Below are 18,510 nucleotides of genomic sequence, written 5' to 3'. Positions count from 1 at the left end.
AGCACTGTGCTCGTGATGTCAGCAGAGAGCTCTGGGTTACAAAAAGAAAATAATTTCCTCTGTAGTATTCAGCAGCTAATAAGTACTGGAAGGATTAAGATTTTTTTAATAGAAGTAATTTACAAATCTGTTTACCTTTCTGCCACCAGTTGATTTAAAAAAAAAAAAACGTAGATTAAAGTACCCATTTAATCGAATTTCTGCTCCTCAGTTCACACTGAGGAATTTCCGCTAGTGGAATTCCGTCCCGCATGAAAAATTAACATGTTCTTTCTTCATCCGGAATCCGCGTCTTTGTCCCATAGAAATCAATAAAAAAAAAATTTCAGCCGACGCCGTTCCGCGTAGAATTTGCGCAGAAATTCATTGCAAATAAAAAAAAAGGGAAATTCTAATTGGTGGTTGTCGTCCAGCAAAAAAAAAAAAAAAAAACAGTTTCCTCCTATATTTCCACACGGAATTCTGCAGCAAATTCCACGCAAATTCCCCGCGAAAAAAAAAAAAACGGAAATTCCGCGGCAGCGGTTTTAAGCGAGAATACCTTGCCAATTCCTGTGTGTGAACATACTCTAAGGGTCTTCTAAGGTATCCAACATTTCAGCTATTGCAGTACTGCACCTCCCAGCATGTCCTAATACATTGTTTCCCAACCAGGGTGCCTCCAGCTGTTGCAAAACTGCAACTCCCAGCAAAGCTGTCCGGGCATGCTAGGAGTTGTAGTTTTGCAACAGCTGGAGGCACCCTGGTTGGGAAACACTGTCCTAATAGCTGAAGGCCTTTTTAATGTCTGCCGAATCTACAACCTGTAGATTTTTTGATAGTTGTAATACTACTACTCTCAGCATGCCTTACTAAGTTCTGTTTGTATGGTCTAAAACAGTGGTGTCCATCCAACCTGTGGCCTTCGGCTGTCCGGGCATGCTTGGAGTTGTAGTTCTGCAACAGCTGGAGGCACCCTGGTTGGCAAACACTGCGCTAGTATAAGAATACCCAACTTGCTGGTCTCCAACTGATGCTAAACTACAGCATTCATTCAGCTGTGAGAATATTATGATGGGAGTTGTAGCTCTGCAACAGCTGGAGAACCGCAGGTTTGGCGACCACTGTAAAGGATGTTTCCATCCACTGACAGCAAGCAGAGATTTTATACATACATCTAAATAAATCTGGCAGCATGTACCATGGACAAGTGTTTCCCAATGGGGGTGCCTCCAGCTGTAGCAAAACTACAACTCACAGCATGCCCGGACAGCCTCCGGCTGTCCGGGCATGCTGGGAGTTGTAGTTTTTCAACAGCGGGAGACACACTGATAGTAAAACACTGTCTTGGGGACTATTATTTGCGTTCTTTTGATTGCAGACTCACAGGATGTCCGGGCATGCTGGGAGTTGTAATCTTGCAATAGCTGGAGGCACCCTGGTTGGGAAACACTGTCTTAAAGGGGTACGCCACTAGAAAACATTTTTTTTTCTAAATCAACTGGTGCCAGAAAGTTAAACAGATTTGTAAATTACTTTAATCTAAAAATCTTAACCCTTCCGGTACTTAACAGCTGCTGTATGCTACAGAGGAAGTTCTTTTCTTTTTGAATTTCCTTTCTGTCTGACTACAGTGCTCTCTGCTGACACCTCTGTCCATGTCAGGAACTGTCCAGAGCAGGAGAGGTTTGCTATGGGGATTTTCTCCTACTCTGGACAGTTCCTGACATGCACAGAGGTGTCAGCACTGCAGAGAACACTGTGGTCAGACTGGAAAGAAATCCCCCTAAAAAAAAAAAAAGAACTTCCTCTGTAGTATCCAGCAGCTGATAAGTACTGGAAGGATTAAACATTTTTTATAGAAGTAATTTACAATTTTTTTTTTCCAGTGGAGTACCCCTTTAACTGTCTGGGAAACACTGTCTTAAAGATGTAACGATCATTGGGGGGGGGGGGGGGGGGAGGGAGAGGCATGCTGGGATTTGTAGTTTGTTAGAGGCACCCTGGTTGGGAAATACTGTCCTAAGATGTAGCTATCATGGGGTGGGTGGGCGACACAGGGTCTTAAGGCTGTCTGCAAGTCTTAAGGCTGTCTGGGCATGGTGGGGGTTGTAGTTTTGCAACAGCTGGAGGTACCTTGGTTGGGGAACACTGTCCTCAAAAGTAGTGATCATGGAGGACCGGCCTGACATCTGAGATCTGTAGATTGCATTTAGTTGCTCAGTAAATGTGCTTCGCCCCTTGTGTACGTTTTCCAGCACTCGGGCGGCTCCATATTACCGCTCACTTTACTGAACCCGAGCGAAGAGTTCACAGGTATCGGATTCTGGGTCAGGCCGCACCGCGTACACCCCACCTATTCCCAGAGTGCCGGTGATACCTGGCGGGTGTACAGGAGGCACCAGCAATAAAGGGGGCCCCCTGCAGTTATATGGGAAAATTTGGGAATAGTCTGAAAAGAGGGGGAAGAGGGAAAAAAATAAAGGGGAGTGGAGTTGGGGGGGGGGGTGTAGGGGGCGTCTGGGAAACAATAGGTGGTAAAATCAGGGGCTGACGGCGAAAGAAGAGGGGGGTCGGGGGTAGACAGTGGGGGCCCAGGGGGGGGGGGGGCACAAAGCTATAGGGCCCAGAACAAAGTCATTATTCCGGCGAGGAGAAAGTAGGAAGCGGTTGCTAGGGAACGAGGGAGAAGAGGCCTTGGTGTTTGTTTTCATCCGCCAGGGCAGGGATCGGAGAGGGGGAAAAAAGACCAAATTCTAAAGAGAAAGAAGGGTCCTGTTAACCCCTGCATTGCCGTACACTGCTGGTAACCACACAATGCATTCTTTTATGGTTTCCCACACTCATTGTCAGACAGAAGCCGGCGGGCCCGGCGTATTACACGGCGCACTATTCACTCAGCCTCGTCATTTCTCCGCTTTTCTGAATACATTAGGTAAAATGAAGTGAGATCAGAAGTGTCCGCAATGTCTTAGGGTACATGGGCGTGCGCAGATACTTGAATACCAACCAGGGTGCCTCCAGCTATTGCCAAACTACAACTCCTAGCAGATACATACCCTGGTGCAGTGCTTCCCAACCACGCAGCCTCCAGCTGTTGCTTAACTACAACTCCTAGCAGATACTTACCCTGGTGCAGTGCTTTCCAACCAGGGTGCCTCCAGCTGTTGCTAAACTACAACTCCTAGTAGATACTAATCGTGGTGCAGTGCTTCCCAACCAGCATGCCTCCAGCTGTTGCTAAACTACAACTCCTAGCAGATACTTACCCTGATGCAGTGCTTCCCAACCAGGGTGCCTCCAGCTGTTGCTAAACTACAACTCCTAGCAGATATTTACAACTCCTAGCAGATACTTACCCTGGTGCAGTGCTCCCCAACCAGGGTGCCTCCAGCTGTTGCTGAACGACAACTCCTAGCAGATACTTACCCTGGTGCAGTGCTTCCCAACCAGCATGCCTCCAGCTGTTGCTAAACTACAACTCCTAGCAGATACTTACCCTGATGCAGTGCTTCCCAACCAGGGTGCCTCCAGCTGTTGCTAAACTACAACTCCTAGCAGATACTTACCCTGGTGCAGTGCTCGCCAACCAGCGTGCCTCCAGCTATTGCCAAACTAAAACTCCTAGCAGATACTTACCCTGGTGCAGTGCTCCCCAACCAATGGGACCCCTAGCTGTTGCAAAGCTACAACTCCCAGCATGCCCGGACAGCCAAAGGCTGTCCGGGCATGCTGGGAGTTGTAGTTTTGCAACAGCTGGAGGCCCCCTGGTTGGGAAACACTGCCCTGCTGTAATCTTATGGTCGTGCCACTTTTCTAATAGACTTGTCTTGGTGTTTTTCACCTGTGATCACAATAGATAAATATATATATATTCTGTGTGTCTGCAGGTAAATGGACAGAGCGTGGATGGCATGAAGCATTCTGATGTGGTAGCGAACATAAAAGCCAAAGACAATGAGACAACGTTACTGGTGGTGGACCTCGAAACAGACGAATACTTCAAGAAGTTGGGGGTCACCCCGTCGGAAGCTCATATCAAAGGAGGTACATCCTGTCCACCATATTTGTCTGGGACAATGGGGGGGGGGTTACCCATAGCAACTTATCAAATCACCGTACAAAAAACCCCACTATAACCCATACGGTCACCCATAATCCTATGGACTTGTTCACATGGCTACAATCTGCAGCAATTTCTACATCCAGACCAGCACGGTTTTCTGTGAAAAACCACCATCCCGTTGACTTCATCGTAGTGCCGGAACTCCTTCGCTTTATAAGATTGAACATGTTTAGTCTTCCGGCAGAATCCAGTTCCGCTATAGAACTTCCATAGTGTGAACTGCGCGGTGGAATCTGAGTGGAATTTTCCTCTGGGAATGTGTCCCGGCACATGCGTTGAAGGACCCATAAGTCCTCCTAAATATTTAAAGGGGTTATCCAGGAAAAAAAACTTATTTATATATATCAACTGGCTCCAACAGATTTGTAAATTACTTCTATTAAAAAATCTTAATCCTTTCAGTACTTATGAACTTCTGAAGTTAAGGTTCTTCTTTTCTGTCTAAGTGCTCTCTGATGACACCTGTCTCGGGAACCGCCCAGTTTAGAAGCAAATCCCCATAGCAAACCTCTTCTAAACTGGGCGGTTCCCGAGACACGTGTCATCAGAGAGCACTTAGACAGAAAAGAACAACCTTAACTTCAGAATCTCATAAGTACTGAAAGGATTAAGATTTTTTAATAGAAGTAATTTACAAATCTGTTTAACTTTCTGGAGCCAGTTGATATATTAAAAATAAGTTTTTTTTCCTGGAATACCCCTTTAATGGAAGCCAAAACTGTGTAATTTTGTCCACCGTTATCCTATGTGGCGGGGTCTGCTGGGTGTAATCGCTCTGAACTCTATGCTATTCTATTGAGCTGGATATCATAAAAAAGACCTATACGGCACAGTATATCCCTTCTTACTATGGGCTTCCGTGGAAGCATGCGTTATAAGTATACGGCAGATAAAGGCGCCTTAGTGTTCATTTTCCCAGCAGCGCCTCCGCAGGAGAAATGAAGAATTACACAGATTCTATTCACATAAATTGGCTGTCTGTGTGAAATTGGAAAGGCCAGATCCTTAGAGAACTGTCATGATCTTGTTAAATGTTATAATCCTCCCATCATTATAAACCTTCCCCTGTCTTTATTTTTATTATTTTTTTGTTTTCTACCTTGATATTGTTCTGTATTTTCTGCTCAGTCTCAGTCAGATGTACAGACTAGGTATGGACATTCCCCAGCAGGCGTGACATCTTCTGAAGCCATACAGGGGAGAACTTCCTCCCTTACTCTGCTAAACACAGCCCAGAGCAGTTCAGTGTGAGATGAGCTATGATTGGCTAAGACTGCACCTCCCCCTCAGCACTCCAGACTGCATTTCCTGATTTTGGACTTCTGCCAGGCCAGCAGGAGTCCAAAGTCTGTGCAAGAGATGGGAGGAAATGTGCTCTGGACAAGTAGGGAGACACCTAGTGGCAGCTTTTTAAAACACAAATAAAATATAGAAAACTTAATTTTTTAAATTTTTTTTTTTATTTACCATTAAATTAATTTACATTTTTTTTTTATTTACCATAAGGAGTGCAATAGCAAAAATTTGTTTTAATCATAGTGCCCATTTAAGTGAGAGAGAGACTCTCTTTGGCCAGGACACGAGGACGCTGGACAGAGGTCCCACCTCTATCAATTTAGGATTTCCTATTAGTGTAAATGAACAATGAACATCCCCTTTTTTTGTCTTTTCTAATTTTGCAATCTTTCCTTTTAGGTGTAATACCTCAGTCGCTGACCAATGGAGTGAGCAAAACACAGGTTAGTTTGCATGACTCTCAATCTTGGCTACATCATTGTTCCCCAACCAGGGAGTCTCCAGCGCTTGCAAAACTACAACTCCCAGCATTCCCAGACAGTCAAAGGCAGAAAATAGTCAGCCATTTGCCAAAGCACTGCTTGGTGTATGACTCCAGAAAAATCAATAAAGCAAGCAGCTTTATAGATCAGTGATTCCCAACCAGGGTGCCTCCAGCTGTTGCAAAACTACAGCTCCCAGCATGCCCGGACAGCCTTCGGCTGTCCGGGCATGCTGGGAGTTGTAGTTTTGCAACAGCTGGAGGCTCCCTGGTTTGGAAACACTGACATAGGTTACATAGGCTATCAATGATTTATCAATGTTTCCCAACCTGTAGCTTTCCAGCCTTTAGCATGTTGGGAGTTGTAGTTTTGCAACAACTAGAAAGCTCCAGATTGGGTAACACTGATATATAGGATAATACGGGTAACGTTTGGAGTAGTTACATTCAGCAGTTTGTTTTTTCTATTAAAGTCAATGGCCTTGAGGTCCTTGTATCTTTTAATCATTACAACTTTAGGGTCATTGACTTCAAATAGAGGGGAAAAAAAAGTCAAATCCAGTTGTAATTCCTCTTCTGTCTTCCCCGATCCGTTAGAACACACTGACATCTTTAAAGGGGTACTCCGGTGGAAAGCTATTTATTTTAAATCAACTGGTGCCAGAAAGTTAAACAGATTTGCAAATTACTTCTATTAAACAATCTTAATCCTTCTAGTACTTATTAGCTGCTGAATACTACAGAGGAAATTCTTTTCTTTTTGGAACACAGAGCTCTCTGCTGACATCATGACCACAGTGCTCTCTGCTGACCTCTCTGTCCATTTTCAGAACTGTCCAGAGTAGGAGAAAATCCCCATAGCAAACATATGCTGCTCTGGACAATTTCTAAAATGGACAGAGATGTCAGCTGAGAGCACTGTGCTCGTGATGTCAGCAGAGAGCTCTGTGTTCCAAAAAGAAAATCATTTTCTATGTAGTATTCAGCAGCTAATAAGTACTGGAAGGATTAAGATTTTTTAATAGAAGTAATTTACAAATCTGTTTAACTTTCTGGCACCAGTTGATTTAAAAAAAATAAATAAAATGGTTTTCCACTGGAGTGTCCCTTTAATCCTTCCAGTACTTATCAGCTGCTGTTTACTACAGAGAAAGTTCTTTTCATTTTGAATTTCTTTCCAGTCTGACCACAGTGCTCTCTGCTGACACCTCTGTCCATGTCAGGAACTGTCCAGAGTAGAAGCAAATCCCCATAACAAACATATTCTGTTTTGGATAGTTCCTGACATGGACAGAGGTGTCAGCAGAGAGCACTGTGGTCAGACTGGAAAGAAATTCAAAAATGAAAAAGAACTTTCTCTGTAGTATACAGCAGCTGATAAGTACTGGAAGGATTAAGATTTTTTTTAATAGAAGTAATTTACAAATCTGTATAATTTTCTGGCACCAGTTGATTTAAAATAAATAGTTTTCCACCGGAGTACCCCTTTAAGGCCCCTAACTCCTTATATATAAGGTGCATTCATTTCTCTTTATGTATAAGGTGCGGTGTAGTTTCCTCCGCTGTGGGTTCTCTACACTTGTATAAAGGAACTTGCTATTTTTGTTCATTTGCTCCAAAAAAAAATAAAAAATTGCTCTCTCTGCCATATATTGAAGAGCGCCAAGTGCAGCCCCCACCCTGCAGAATCCTGGGACCACTCCAGGCAGGAAATGTTCAGCCGTTTGCCAAGACGCTGCTTATTGAGGGTGTTTGGTGTATAACTCCAGGAAAGCAATGTGAGCGGACTCAGCAGGCAGCTTTATAGATCAGTGTTCTCCAAACAGGGTGCCTCCAGCTGTTGCAAAACTGCAACCTTTGGCGTTCCGGGCATGCTGGGAGTTGTAGTTATGCAACAACTGGAGGCAGACTGGTTGGGAAACACTGATCTATAAAGCTGAGTGCGGTCACATTGCGTTCCTGGGACACTGGTTGGGAAACTCTGTTCTATAGACTGTAGCTACAGTGTAACTTCCATAATTTTGGGGCCTAAAGCAGAGGATAGGAGTAATACTTTTGCCACAGATTTAGCTCAATTTATGGGATTTTTTCAGGATATTATATATACTGTATATATATCAGGTTCCTTTACCAGCAGCTGACCACGGTGGGTGCCCATTGAGACCCCTAGATGACCTGACTTCAATACACTGTTGTATGGGATCCTCTGCTATCATGGGGTAAGGCCGGGTTCACACCACGTTTTTGCAGTACAGTTCCCGTATACGTTTTCTATGTGAAAACCGTACGGAACCATATTGAAAACCGTATGCATTGACTCTCCATTGAAAACCGTATGCCAAAAGATGCATCAGGTTGTGTCCGTTTTGCATCCTGTAAGGTTTTGTCAGTTTTATTCCCCGTACCCAAAACCGTAGTCTACCACAGTTTTTGATCCGGGTGAAAAACTGTATTAAACCGTATAGTTTTTTTTTTTTTTAACATGGGAGTCAATGGGAACCGTACATAATTGTATGTGCGTACGGTTCCATCCGGTTTTCACCATACGGTTTTTGACTTTGCACAGTTTTTTTTCTTGGAATTTCAATCAAACAAGTGAAACTTTATTCATAATGGAGTGAAAAGTTAAAAACGGATACAACCAGACATCATTTTTTAAACCGTTTATGGTTTTTAAATGTACACGGGTTGAAATTTGTACACACGTTTTGATTAGAAGTTTAGTCCGGTTTTGAGGAATCCGTTTTTCATCAAACACCTGATACGGGAACTGTATTGCAAAAACGTGGTGTGAATGCAGCCTAACCTAACAGGCGCAGAATTTCGCTCTGGCTCCGGCCTTTAAAGGGGTACTCCCCTGGAAAAAAAAATTTTGGTGCCAGAAAGTGAAACAGATTTGTAAATTACTTCTATTTAAAAATCTTAATCCTGCCAGTTCTTATCAGCTGCTATATGCTCCACAGGAAGTTCTTTTCTTTTTGAATTTCCTTTCTGCCTGACCACAGTGCTCCCGCCTGACATCTCTGTCCGTGTCAGAAACTGTCCAGAGCAGGAGAGGTTTGCTATGGGGATTTGCTCCCACTCTGGACAGTTCCTGACACGGACAGAGGTGTCAGCAGAGAGCACTGTGGTCAGGCAGGAAGGAAATTCAAAAAGAAAAGAACTTCCTCTGTAGCATACAGCAGCTGATAAGTACTGGAAGGATTAAGATTTTTAAATAGAAGTAATTTACAAATCTGTTTAACTTTCTGGCACCAGTTGATTTAAAAAACAATGTTTTCCTGGGGAGTACCCCTTTAAGCAGGAATGCCCCCACTCCCTCCCCCTAGGAAATATGAAGTCAGGACGTCTATATAAGACAATCCCTTAAAGGGGCTATCCAGGGAAAAAAAACTATTTTTTATATATCAACTGGCTCCAGAAAGTTAAACAGATTTGTAAATTACTTCTATTAAAAAATCTTAATCCTTTCAGTACTTATGAGCTTCTGAAGTTAAGGTTGTTCTTTTCTGTCCTTGCTCTCTGATGACACGTGTCTCGGGAACCGCCCAGTTTAGAAGCAAATCCCCATAGTAAACCTCTTCTAAACTGGGCGGTTCCCGAGACACATGTCGTCAGAGAGGATTTAGACAGAAAAGAAGAACCTTAACTTCAGAAGCTCATAAGTACTGAAAGGATTAAGATTTTTTAATAGAAGTAATTTACAAATCTGTTTAACTTTCTGGAGCGAGTTGATATATATAAAAAAGTTTTTTTCCTGGAATACCCCTTTAAGGCCCATAAGACAGGATGTATATAGATCCCAGTCACATTTCTGTTTGCTTTACAGCTCAACGGAGGCTCCTCCACGTCCTCATCGCACAGCGACCTGCAGAGCCCCGACAAAGACTTGCAGGTAATAAAGAGGTCCCAGGTCCTTTATAGGCTGCAACATTTTATATGGTGTCATCAGGGGGTCATTTGGGACCAGATCCAGCTTTTGTGTCACATCCAGGCGCCACGTGTGGAAATATTAACCTGTTAAAGCGTTGGGTGTGATTTTACAACTCCTATCACTTTAATGGAAATGAACTGCAGTACCACAACCAAACTAAGGACGAGAGTGGCGCTGTTTCTGGAAAAAAGAAGCTATGTTTTTGTAATATTCTTTTAAAGGGGTTATCCGGGGATAGAATAACAACAGGTAATTGTTTTCAAAAACAGCACCCCCTCCCGTCCTCAGGAAGTGAGCGGTATTACAACTTGGCTCCTTTCACTTCAATGGAACTGAGCTGCAATACCACATACAACCTGCGGACAGGTGTGGTGCTGTTTTTGGAAGAAATTAGCTCTATTTTTCTAATCCTGGATGACACCATTAACCCCTTGATGACATTGGGTGTAAATGCGGCGCCCTTGTCGTCTGGGACTTAATGCTCCCAGTTGTAAACGTATGCCCTAAAGCAGTGGTCTTCAACCTGCGGACCTCCAGATGTTGCAAAACTACAACTCCCAGCATGCCCGGACAGCCGTTGGCTGTCCGGGCATGCTGGGAGTTGTAGTTTTGCAACATCTGGAGGTCCACAGTTTGGAGACCACTGCCCTAGAGTGTAAAGGACTATGAAGCGAGCACAGGAGCTGCACTCGCATCATAGTGAGAAGTAAAAAGCCCATCATTAATCCTTTAGTCATCATGATCCATGCCGATCACAGCATCTAAAATAGATTTAGAATTAGATATGCCTGTTAGCTCAGTGGGCTCATCGGACCCCCGCAACGTAATTGCGGGGGTCTGATTGGCTACATTGGCGATGGAGGGCACCCTTATTGCCAATCCAACGATGCAGCCTGGCTTAGCAATAACATTTATTACAAAAAAGGTTTGTGTTTTTGTTTTTTTTGCCCTTATATTAAATTCGATATGAAACAGCGCCACCCACACAACCCAGGTTGTGCGTAGTATTGCAGCTAAGTTCCATTGAAAATAATGGTGAGTTGTAATACCACAAACAACCTGAAGACCAGGGAGGCGCTGTCTTTGGAAAGGAATTGGCTCTGTTTTTCTAATCCTGGTTAACCATTTTAAAAGGTAATTACAGAAACAGCGCCACTCCCATCCTCAGGTTGTGTGTGGTACTGCAGCTCAGTTCCATTGAAGTAAATGAAGCTAAGTTGTAATACCACACACAACCTGAGGACAGCGGTGGCGCTGTTTTTGGAAAAAAAAGCAGCTACATTTTTCTAATCCTGGATAACTCCTCCCTCTGTAAGACACGTATGAAGCTGTGGTCGCCTGACTAGGGACGTGAACCAGCGATCCTTGTATTGCTTTTACAATAGTTTGGAATACTTAGTATTCAAAGGCATCATCGCCTGTCCGGGTGACACTGCACGGCCTAATAGGCAGACAATGATGGCAAACCGGGGGGGTCTTTGTTAGGTCCCCGGCTGTCATAGTAACCTATAGGCTGATGGCCAGAAATAGAGACACTTAAGATGCTATGGTCGCCTGACTAACATCTACAGGGACTAAACTGCACGGTACATTTCTCTAATCACAGCAGAAGCATAGCCATATAATACTGCCATGCTGACACTGTGGTCACACTGGTACACTAGGCAGTACCCATCTTTATGCTAGATGTACCTACCCATCATGGTTAAAGGGGTACTCCGGTGGAAAACTATTTATTTTAAATCAACTGGTGCCAGAAAGTTAAACAGATTTGTAAATTACTTCTATTAAAAAATCTTAATCCTTCCAGTACTTATTAGCTGCTGAATACTACAGAGGAAATTATTTTCTTTTTGGAACACAGAGCTCTCTGCTGACATCACGAGCACAGGGCTCTCTGCTGACATCATGACCACAGTGCTCTCTGCTGACATCATGACCACAGTGCTCTCTGCTGACACCTCTGTCCATTTTAAGAACTGTCCAGAGTAGGAGAAAATCCCCATAGCAAACATAGGCTGCTCTGGACAGTTCCTAAAATGGACAGAGATGTCAGCAGAGAGCACTGTGGTCATGATGTCAGCAGAGAGCACTGTGGTCATGATGTTAGCAGAGAGCTCTGTGTTCCAAATAGAAAAGCATTTCCTCTGTAGTATTCAGCAGCTAATAAGTACTGGAAGGTTTAAGATTTTTTTAATAGAAGTAATTTAGAAATCTGTTTAACTTTCTGGCACCAGTTGATTTAAAAAAAAAAAAAAAAGTTTTCCACCGGAGTACCCCTTTAAATGTACCAGAAAGAGACATGTTGTCATCAGAATGTCTCAGTAGTGCAGTCTCAGGCTTTGGGCCTATAACTTCAAGTGATCTTAGCTCAGTCTAGAAGTGAGTGATTGTGAAGGAAATGGTTAAATTGCACACAGAATATACTCTCATTGGGGGAGATTTATCAAAACCTGTGCAGAGAGGAAGAGTGATGCAGTTGCCCATAGCAACCAATCAGATCGCTTCTTTCATTTTTAAAAAGGCCTCTGAAAAGTGAAAGAAGTGATCTGATTGGTTGCTATGGGCAACGCAGCAACTTTTCCTCTGGACAGGTCTTGATAAATCTCCCCCAATATATCAAGGGAGATTTATCAAAACCCGTCCAGAAGAAAAGTTGCTGAGTTGCCCATAACAACCAATCAGATCACTTCTTTCACTTTTCAGAGGCCTTTTTAAAAATGAAAGAAGCGATCTGATTGGTTGCTATGGGCAACTCAGCAACTTTTCCTCTGCATAAATCTCCCCTATGTGTAGAAAAGCATTTCACTAATCCCCTCTCTCCCCAATACCCCCCCCCCCCCCCCCCCCTGTGTTACAGGCAGGCGACCTGATGCGAAAAGACCCCTTCGAAGAGAGCGGTCTCCGTCTCAGCCCCACGGCGGCCGAAGCGAAGGAAAAGGCCCGCGCAAAGAGAGCCAACAAGCGAGCCCCCCAAATGGACTGGAGCAAGAAACACGAAATTTTTAGCAACTTCTGAACTCGTCCCCTCCCCCTTCCCTTCATGAACATTCGGGATGAGGGTGGTCACAGGACTCACACCCCCCTTTTTCCTTCCCACTAAACACTGCGTATTAACCGGAACGCGCAAAAAACAAAAAAAAAAACATTATTACCAACTAACGCCAGGTTGTCGCCCCCAACCTATACCTGTTTAACCATTTCAGCCATGTGGCATTTCAATGGCATACCGTGTTGACTGTTTAAGTGCCAGGCCACATATATTTTATATATATATATGAACCCGCACCGGAGGACGGATCTGCCCATGGTGCGCTCTGTGCGGGCATTATTTGTCGTAGTCTTAACACGAGACTGAAATGTTGACAAAGTGAAGAATTCTGGGAATCGGCAAGGACGGCATTGCTGAAGCGGCAGGGTCCTGGCAGCCGCGTCGCCCCCCTCCTGTGTTTATAAGACTGTTTCCTCATCCTGTCCTGCGGTTCCACCAAGGATTAGGATAGACCGTTTCCTCTACCGGGGACGACTGTCAGCAAAGCTCTCAGGAGACCATCATCGTGATCAGGCACGTAACCCCCTCCCCAGATATAGGGGGTCATTCACTAAGAAGCTTACACATTCCGTATACTCAGCACACAGGAGGATTGCGCAATCTCTTCCAGACACTTGGCCGCGTTCGCACTTTAGCCGCCAACTCCTGAAGACGGAAAGTCGTGCGCCGCAATGCTGAGGATGAGACTTCTTTTAATCAACCGGATTGGGGGGGGTGGCACGGTTTGGGCCTCATGTGGTATAGGCAGAATACTGCACGTCAGGCCGTCCCTTGGGGGGGGGGTCACACATTCCTCGCTGCAGCCCAGAACCGCTGGCTCCCCCATTACCCAAGTGATGCGCACATGGTTCGAGTTAAATGGAAAAACAACAAGGGCTCGGAATCAAGACGCTCGGCAATCGGAAAGAAGTCCCCCCCCCCCTCCTCGGCTAAGCTGTCAGAGAACGATGCACGGATGCAGTTATTATGGAAGATGTTACCTTAATAAATCAGACTATAGAAGGTTTAGGTTAACCCTTTTGGAGAACTACTTCCCTTTGGTGTTTCCCAACCAGCGTGCCTCCAGCTGTTGCAAAACTACAAATCCCAGCATCCCTTTCTGATACAATTAAACAAATGCATCGTCGACGTACCGGTCGTAGTAACTGGCACGTGGGTGTTTATTTTACATAGCTGCCCACATATACCAGTGTTTCCCAACGAGGCTGCCTCCAGCTGTTGCAAAACGACAGCTCCCAGCATGCCCGGACAGCCGAAGGCTGTCCGGGCATGCTGGGAGTTGTAGTTTTGCAACAGCTGGAGGCAGCCTCGTTGGGAAACACCGGTGTATGGGGACCTTTAGCTATTGCAACACTACAACTCCTAGCATGCGCTGGCAGTCATCACATGTTGTGGAACAGCTGGGGTCCGGTTTGGAGACCAGCTTTTGGCTGTCCAGGCATGCTGGGAGTTGGTTTTGCAACAGCTGGAGGCACCTGCTTGCCGAGTGCGCTCACATTGCTTCCCTGTAGTTATACACCTAACACTCTCAATAAAGTAGCACCTTGGCAAATGGCTGAACGTTGCCTGCCTGGAGTGGTCCTAGGCGCTTTTCATGCTGGGAGTTGTAGTTTTGTAACAGCTGGAGGCGCCCTGGTTGGGAAACACTGGTCTAATGACGACCTTGTATTCAGTACTAGTCTGAAGATCGTCCTTTCGTGGTCAGGCAGGGTGACGTTGGAAGTAGTTCTCCATTAGGAGCCCTATGAATTCAATTTGTTCTCCCCCTTTTAAAAGGTGTTACATTTAATGCGTTTCCCCCCCAACCTGTGACTCTTCAGCTGTTGCTAAACTACAGCTCCCATCATGTCCTGACAGCCTTCGGTAGGGTGAGTGTTGTGATTGTAGAGGCACAAGATGGGAGGGGGGGGCAATGTTCAAAGGCTGTCAGCACAATTGGAGTTGTAGTTTGCCACAGCTGGAGAGCCACAGGTTGGGGAAAAGCTGGACAAAGACTGCCAAGAGCATGATGGGAGTTGTAGTTTTTGCATTGGTAAAGGAGCCTCAGGTTGGGGAAACACTGTGGAATGGCTTTCAGGGCATGATGGAAGTCGCAGCTTTGCAAGCTGGAGAGCTACAGGTTGGGGGAGAACTGGCTGAAGGCTGCCAGAGCATGCTGGGAGTTGTAGTTTCACAACAGTTAGAGGGTCTGCAGTTTGGAGAACACAGGCTCAAGGCTGTCAGAGCAATGATTGGAGCAATAGTTATAGAGCCGGAGTTACACGTTGCGATATACAAGTTAAAAAGCTATCAGGGTATGATGGGAGTTGTAGTCTTGGATCTGGAGATTTACACATTAGGTTATGCGGGCTAAGGCTGGCACAGGATGATGGGAGTTGTGGTTTTGCAACGACTGGAGAGCTGCAGTTTGGGGAGGGGGGATACCACCTAAGACCAGTGTTTCTTCAAACAGTGTGTCCCCAGCTGCTGCAAAACTACAACTCTCAGCAGGCGTGGACAGCCATTGGCTATAGTTTTGCAACAGCTGGAGACACACTGAGGAGTACATTGCCTTAGACCTTTAGTCTGATTAAAAAAAAAAAAAAAAAGTATTGTTTAACCCCATGTCATGTTAATACCGCTCATATCCCGGATTAAGAACACGGTGAGATCACGTCCATTCCAAAAACTCCCTCTTACAAAATATATAGACCTTAAGCTGACCCAGGAATGTTGTTTTAATCATGTCTGGGGGGGGATTAGCTAAATTCTGGCCAAATGCAATATCTTTTTGTACAATAATTCTTTTCCACGAAAAAACAACAACAAAAGAAGTTTCCCATATTATGTTCCCAGTGCAGTGCTGCCCCCTTGTGGCCACAATAAAAATGCTCAATTTCTGTAAGTAAGAAATTTCCAGCTATTAGATAATACAATGTTCTACTATTGCAGTGTTTTCCAACCAGGGTGCCTCCGGCTGTTGCAAAACTACAACTCCCAGCATGGCCGGACAGCCTTCGGCTGTCCGGGCATGCTGGGAGTCGTAGTTTTGCAACAGCCGGAGGCACCCTGGTTGGAAAACACAGTTCTATTGTGTAGTGAGATATTCTAGGGAGTTGGAGGAAGATTACGTTTCTAAGGTTTTCTGATGATGAATCCCAGAGTTGACACCACTCTGTTTCTCTTTCCATTCCTGACCCTAGGACTTAACCCTTATAGTCAGACATCGTTACAGCTGCAACACCTTCCCGTTTAGTCGTATGGTGACCACATGTTGCTACAGCTGTAGGTATTCCGCTTGACCCGGCGGAGATAAGAGAAGCGGTCTGACCAATGAGTGCAAGAGGAACGTTGTAAAATACTGAACATTCCAAAGTGGAGATCTCAGGACTGCTCTGTGGGGGGCGCCGAGCTGATTTACACACATGTGACCATACAGAAGCCTATGGACCAGCTGCGAACATTATTATCTTCTGCGAGCGGAGCTCAAGTCCTGGCCCATCACTCAGCTGTTAGATGGAGCTGTCTTATCACACACTACTTCAGCTTGGTACCTCTATTTAACATTCCTGAACCCATCACTCAGCATTAAGATTGAGCTTGACCCCATCACTCAAAATGGAGGTTGAGCATTCCCCCCCCACCCCATCACTGAGCATTGAGGTTAAGCAGGCCCCCGTCACTCAGCGTTGAGGTTGAGGATGCCCACCTCAGCATTAAGGTTGAGCAGGTCCTATCTCTCATCATTAAGGTTGAGCAGGCTCTTATCTCTTAGTATTGAGGATGAACATGCCCCTGTCTCAGCATTAAGGTTGAGCAGGCCCCCGTCTCTAAGCATTGAGGTTGAGCAGGCCCCGTCTCTCTTAGTATTGAGGTTGAGCAGGCCCCATCTCTCAGCATTGAGGTTGAGCAGGCTCCGTCTCAGCATTGAGGTTGAGCAGGCCCCGTCTCTCAGCATTGAGGTTGAGCAGGCCCCGTCTCAGCATTGAGGTTGAGCAGGCCCCGTCTCTCAGCATTGAGGTTGAGCAGGCCCCCGTCTCTCAGTATTGAGGTTGAGCAGGCCCTTATCTCTCAGCAATGAGGTTGAGCAGGTCCTGTCTCTCAGCATTGATGTTGAGCAAGCCCCGTCTCTCAGCATTGAGGTTGAGCAGGCCCCATCTCTCAGTATTGAGGTTAATCAGGCCCTTTCCCTCAGCATTTAGGTTGAGCAGACCACTTTTCCTTTAGCATTGAGGTTGAGCAGGCCCCAGTCTCTCACTATTGAGGTTGAGCAGTTCCCGGTCTCTCACTATTGAGGTTGAGCAGGCCCCCCCCCCGTCTCTCACTATTGAGGTTGAGCAGGTCCCTGTCTCTCAGCATTAAGGTTGCGCTAGGTTTCAAATCAAGGTTAGGCTTGGTTCCATCATTTAGCATTCTGGTCAAACTTGGTCCAATCTCTTAGCATTGAGGTTCAGCTTGGTTCCAATACTTCACGTCCAAGTTGAGTTTGGGCCCATTCACTCAGTATTTGGGTTGAATTTAGTCACATCATTCAGAATTAGGATTGAGCATAGTCCCATCACTCAGCATTCAGGTTAAAACAATGTTTAGGTCTAGTGTGATCTCCAGGGACGGGCTTGAGTTGGAGACCATCATTCTGCATCTTCGAAAGTACGACCAAGAGTTTATATATAAAGTGGATTTGAGGACCAAGATTTTAGATAAAGTGAATGTCAGGACCAAGAGTTTATCTTAAGTCACTGGTGTCCAAACTATGGCCCTCCAGATGTTGCAAAACTACAACTCTCAGCATGCCTGCTGTCCGGGCATGCTGGGAGTTGTAGTTTTGCAACATCTGGAGGGTCATAGTTTGAACACCACTGTCTACAGTGAATGTTAGTCTTTATATGTGATGTGTTTAGAAGGTGACCCCTATGGACCATTCTGTTGGTTTATCCTGGAGATATGAAGACTGGCGATCTGGCTGCGTCGTGTACTAGCGCTCTGTAATGGAAGGATCCGGAGGAGTAGACGTCACATCCTCCATCCCTCCTCACTAACATACCTCTGGGGCGCTCCATGGACACGGTCTAGAATGTGGACAGTATAGTGGAGACGGCACGTTGTGCAGAAGGACGCGGTGTGCGGCAACGGATGGAGCTCATGATTATATTTTTAACAAAAACCAATGGAGTTTTTTTAAATGGACGTAGAAAAATAAAAAAAAAACTTGTTCTAAAACCTGACCACTATGGCTGAACTGTGTCCGGCTAATGCCACTGTATCCTACACCACATCTCATCAGCACGGCAGGCATTGATTGAGGGGAGGGATGAATACCCCCAAATGCTGCCCCCTGCTGGTAGAGCCAGAGGTCTGTGCTATAGTTTTGTATGGAGGACAGGTTTTTTTTTGATAGAAAAGATAGATACGAGACCTTTGCCCCGCACGCGGCTATTACGCTGCCTATATGTAGCTCTGTTTGGAATCATATTTTTGTACTTTTAAAACCTGTAATTATGTAAGGCACATATCTGATAACATTTATCTATGACACACGACGTATCGTACTGCTATGTGCATAATAAAGGCTTTCCCAAGTAGGTGGGTGTCGTGTGGTCATCATTTAGTGACATGGGGGTAACTTACCTTATACCAGTTCTATCTTGGAGGTCGCCACACTG

At 45.2% G+C, this 18,510-nt stretch overlaps 1 protein-coding gene across 4 annotated transcripts in view; it reads left to right on the top strand.

Annotated features, from left to right (window-relative positions):
• Window positions 1–18,072, top strand: part of NHERF2 (NHERF family PDZ scaffold protein 2) — a 110,319-nt gene extending 92,247 nt beyond the window's left edge. For 2 of the 4 annotated variants that reach the window (XM_056533776.1, XM_056533777.1), the window contains exons 4-7: window positions 3,870–4,026; window positions 5,801–5,844; window positions 9,712–9,777; window positions 12,677–18,072. In XM_056533776.1, the coding sequence (XP_056389751.1) occupies window positions 3,870–4,026; window positions 5,801–5,844; window positions 9,712–9,777; window positions 12,677–12,835 (426 nt within the window). In that variant the 3' untranslated portion in view covers window positions 12,836–18,072. The remainder of the gene's footprint in view (window positions 1–3,869; window positions 4,027–5,800; window positions 5,845–9,711; window positions 9,778–12,676) is intronic. The other 2 variants (XR_008846889.1, XR_008846890.1) reach the window with 2 other exon arrangements.
• The last annotated feature ends 438 nt before the right edge of the window (window positions 18,073–18,510 follow it).

Source organism: Hyla sarda, chromosome 8, assembly GCF_029499605.1.
Source record: "Hyla sarda isolate aHylSar1 chromosome 8, aHylSar1.hap1, whole genome shotgun sequence".
NCBI classification, from domain to species: Eukaryota; Metazoa; Chordata; class Amphibia; order Anura; family Hylidae; genus Hyla; species Hyla sarda.
This window is presented reverse-complemented; position numbering and strand designations above follow the sequence as displayed.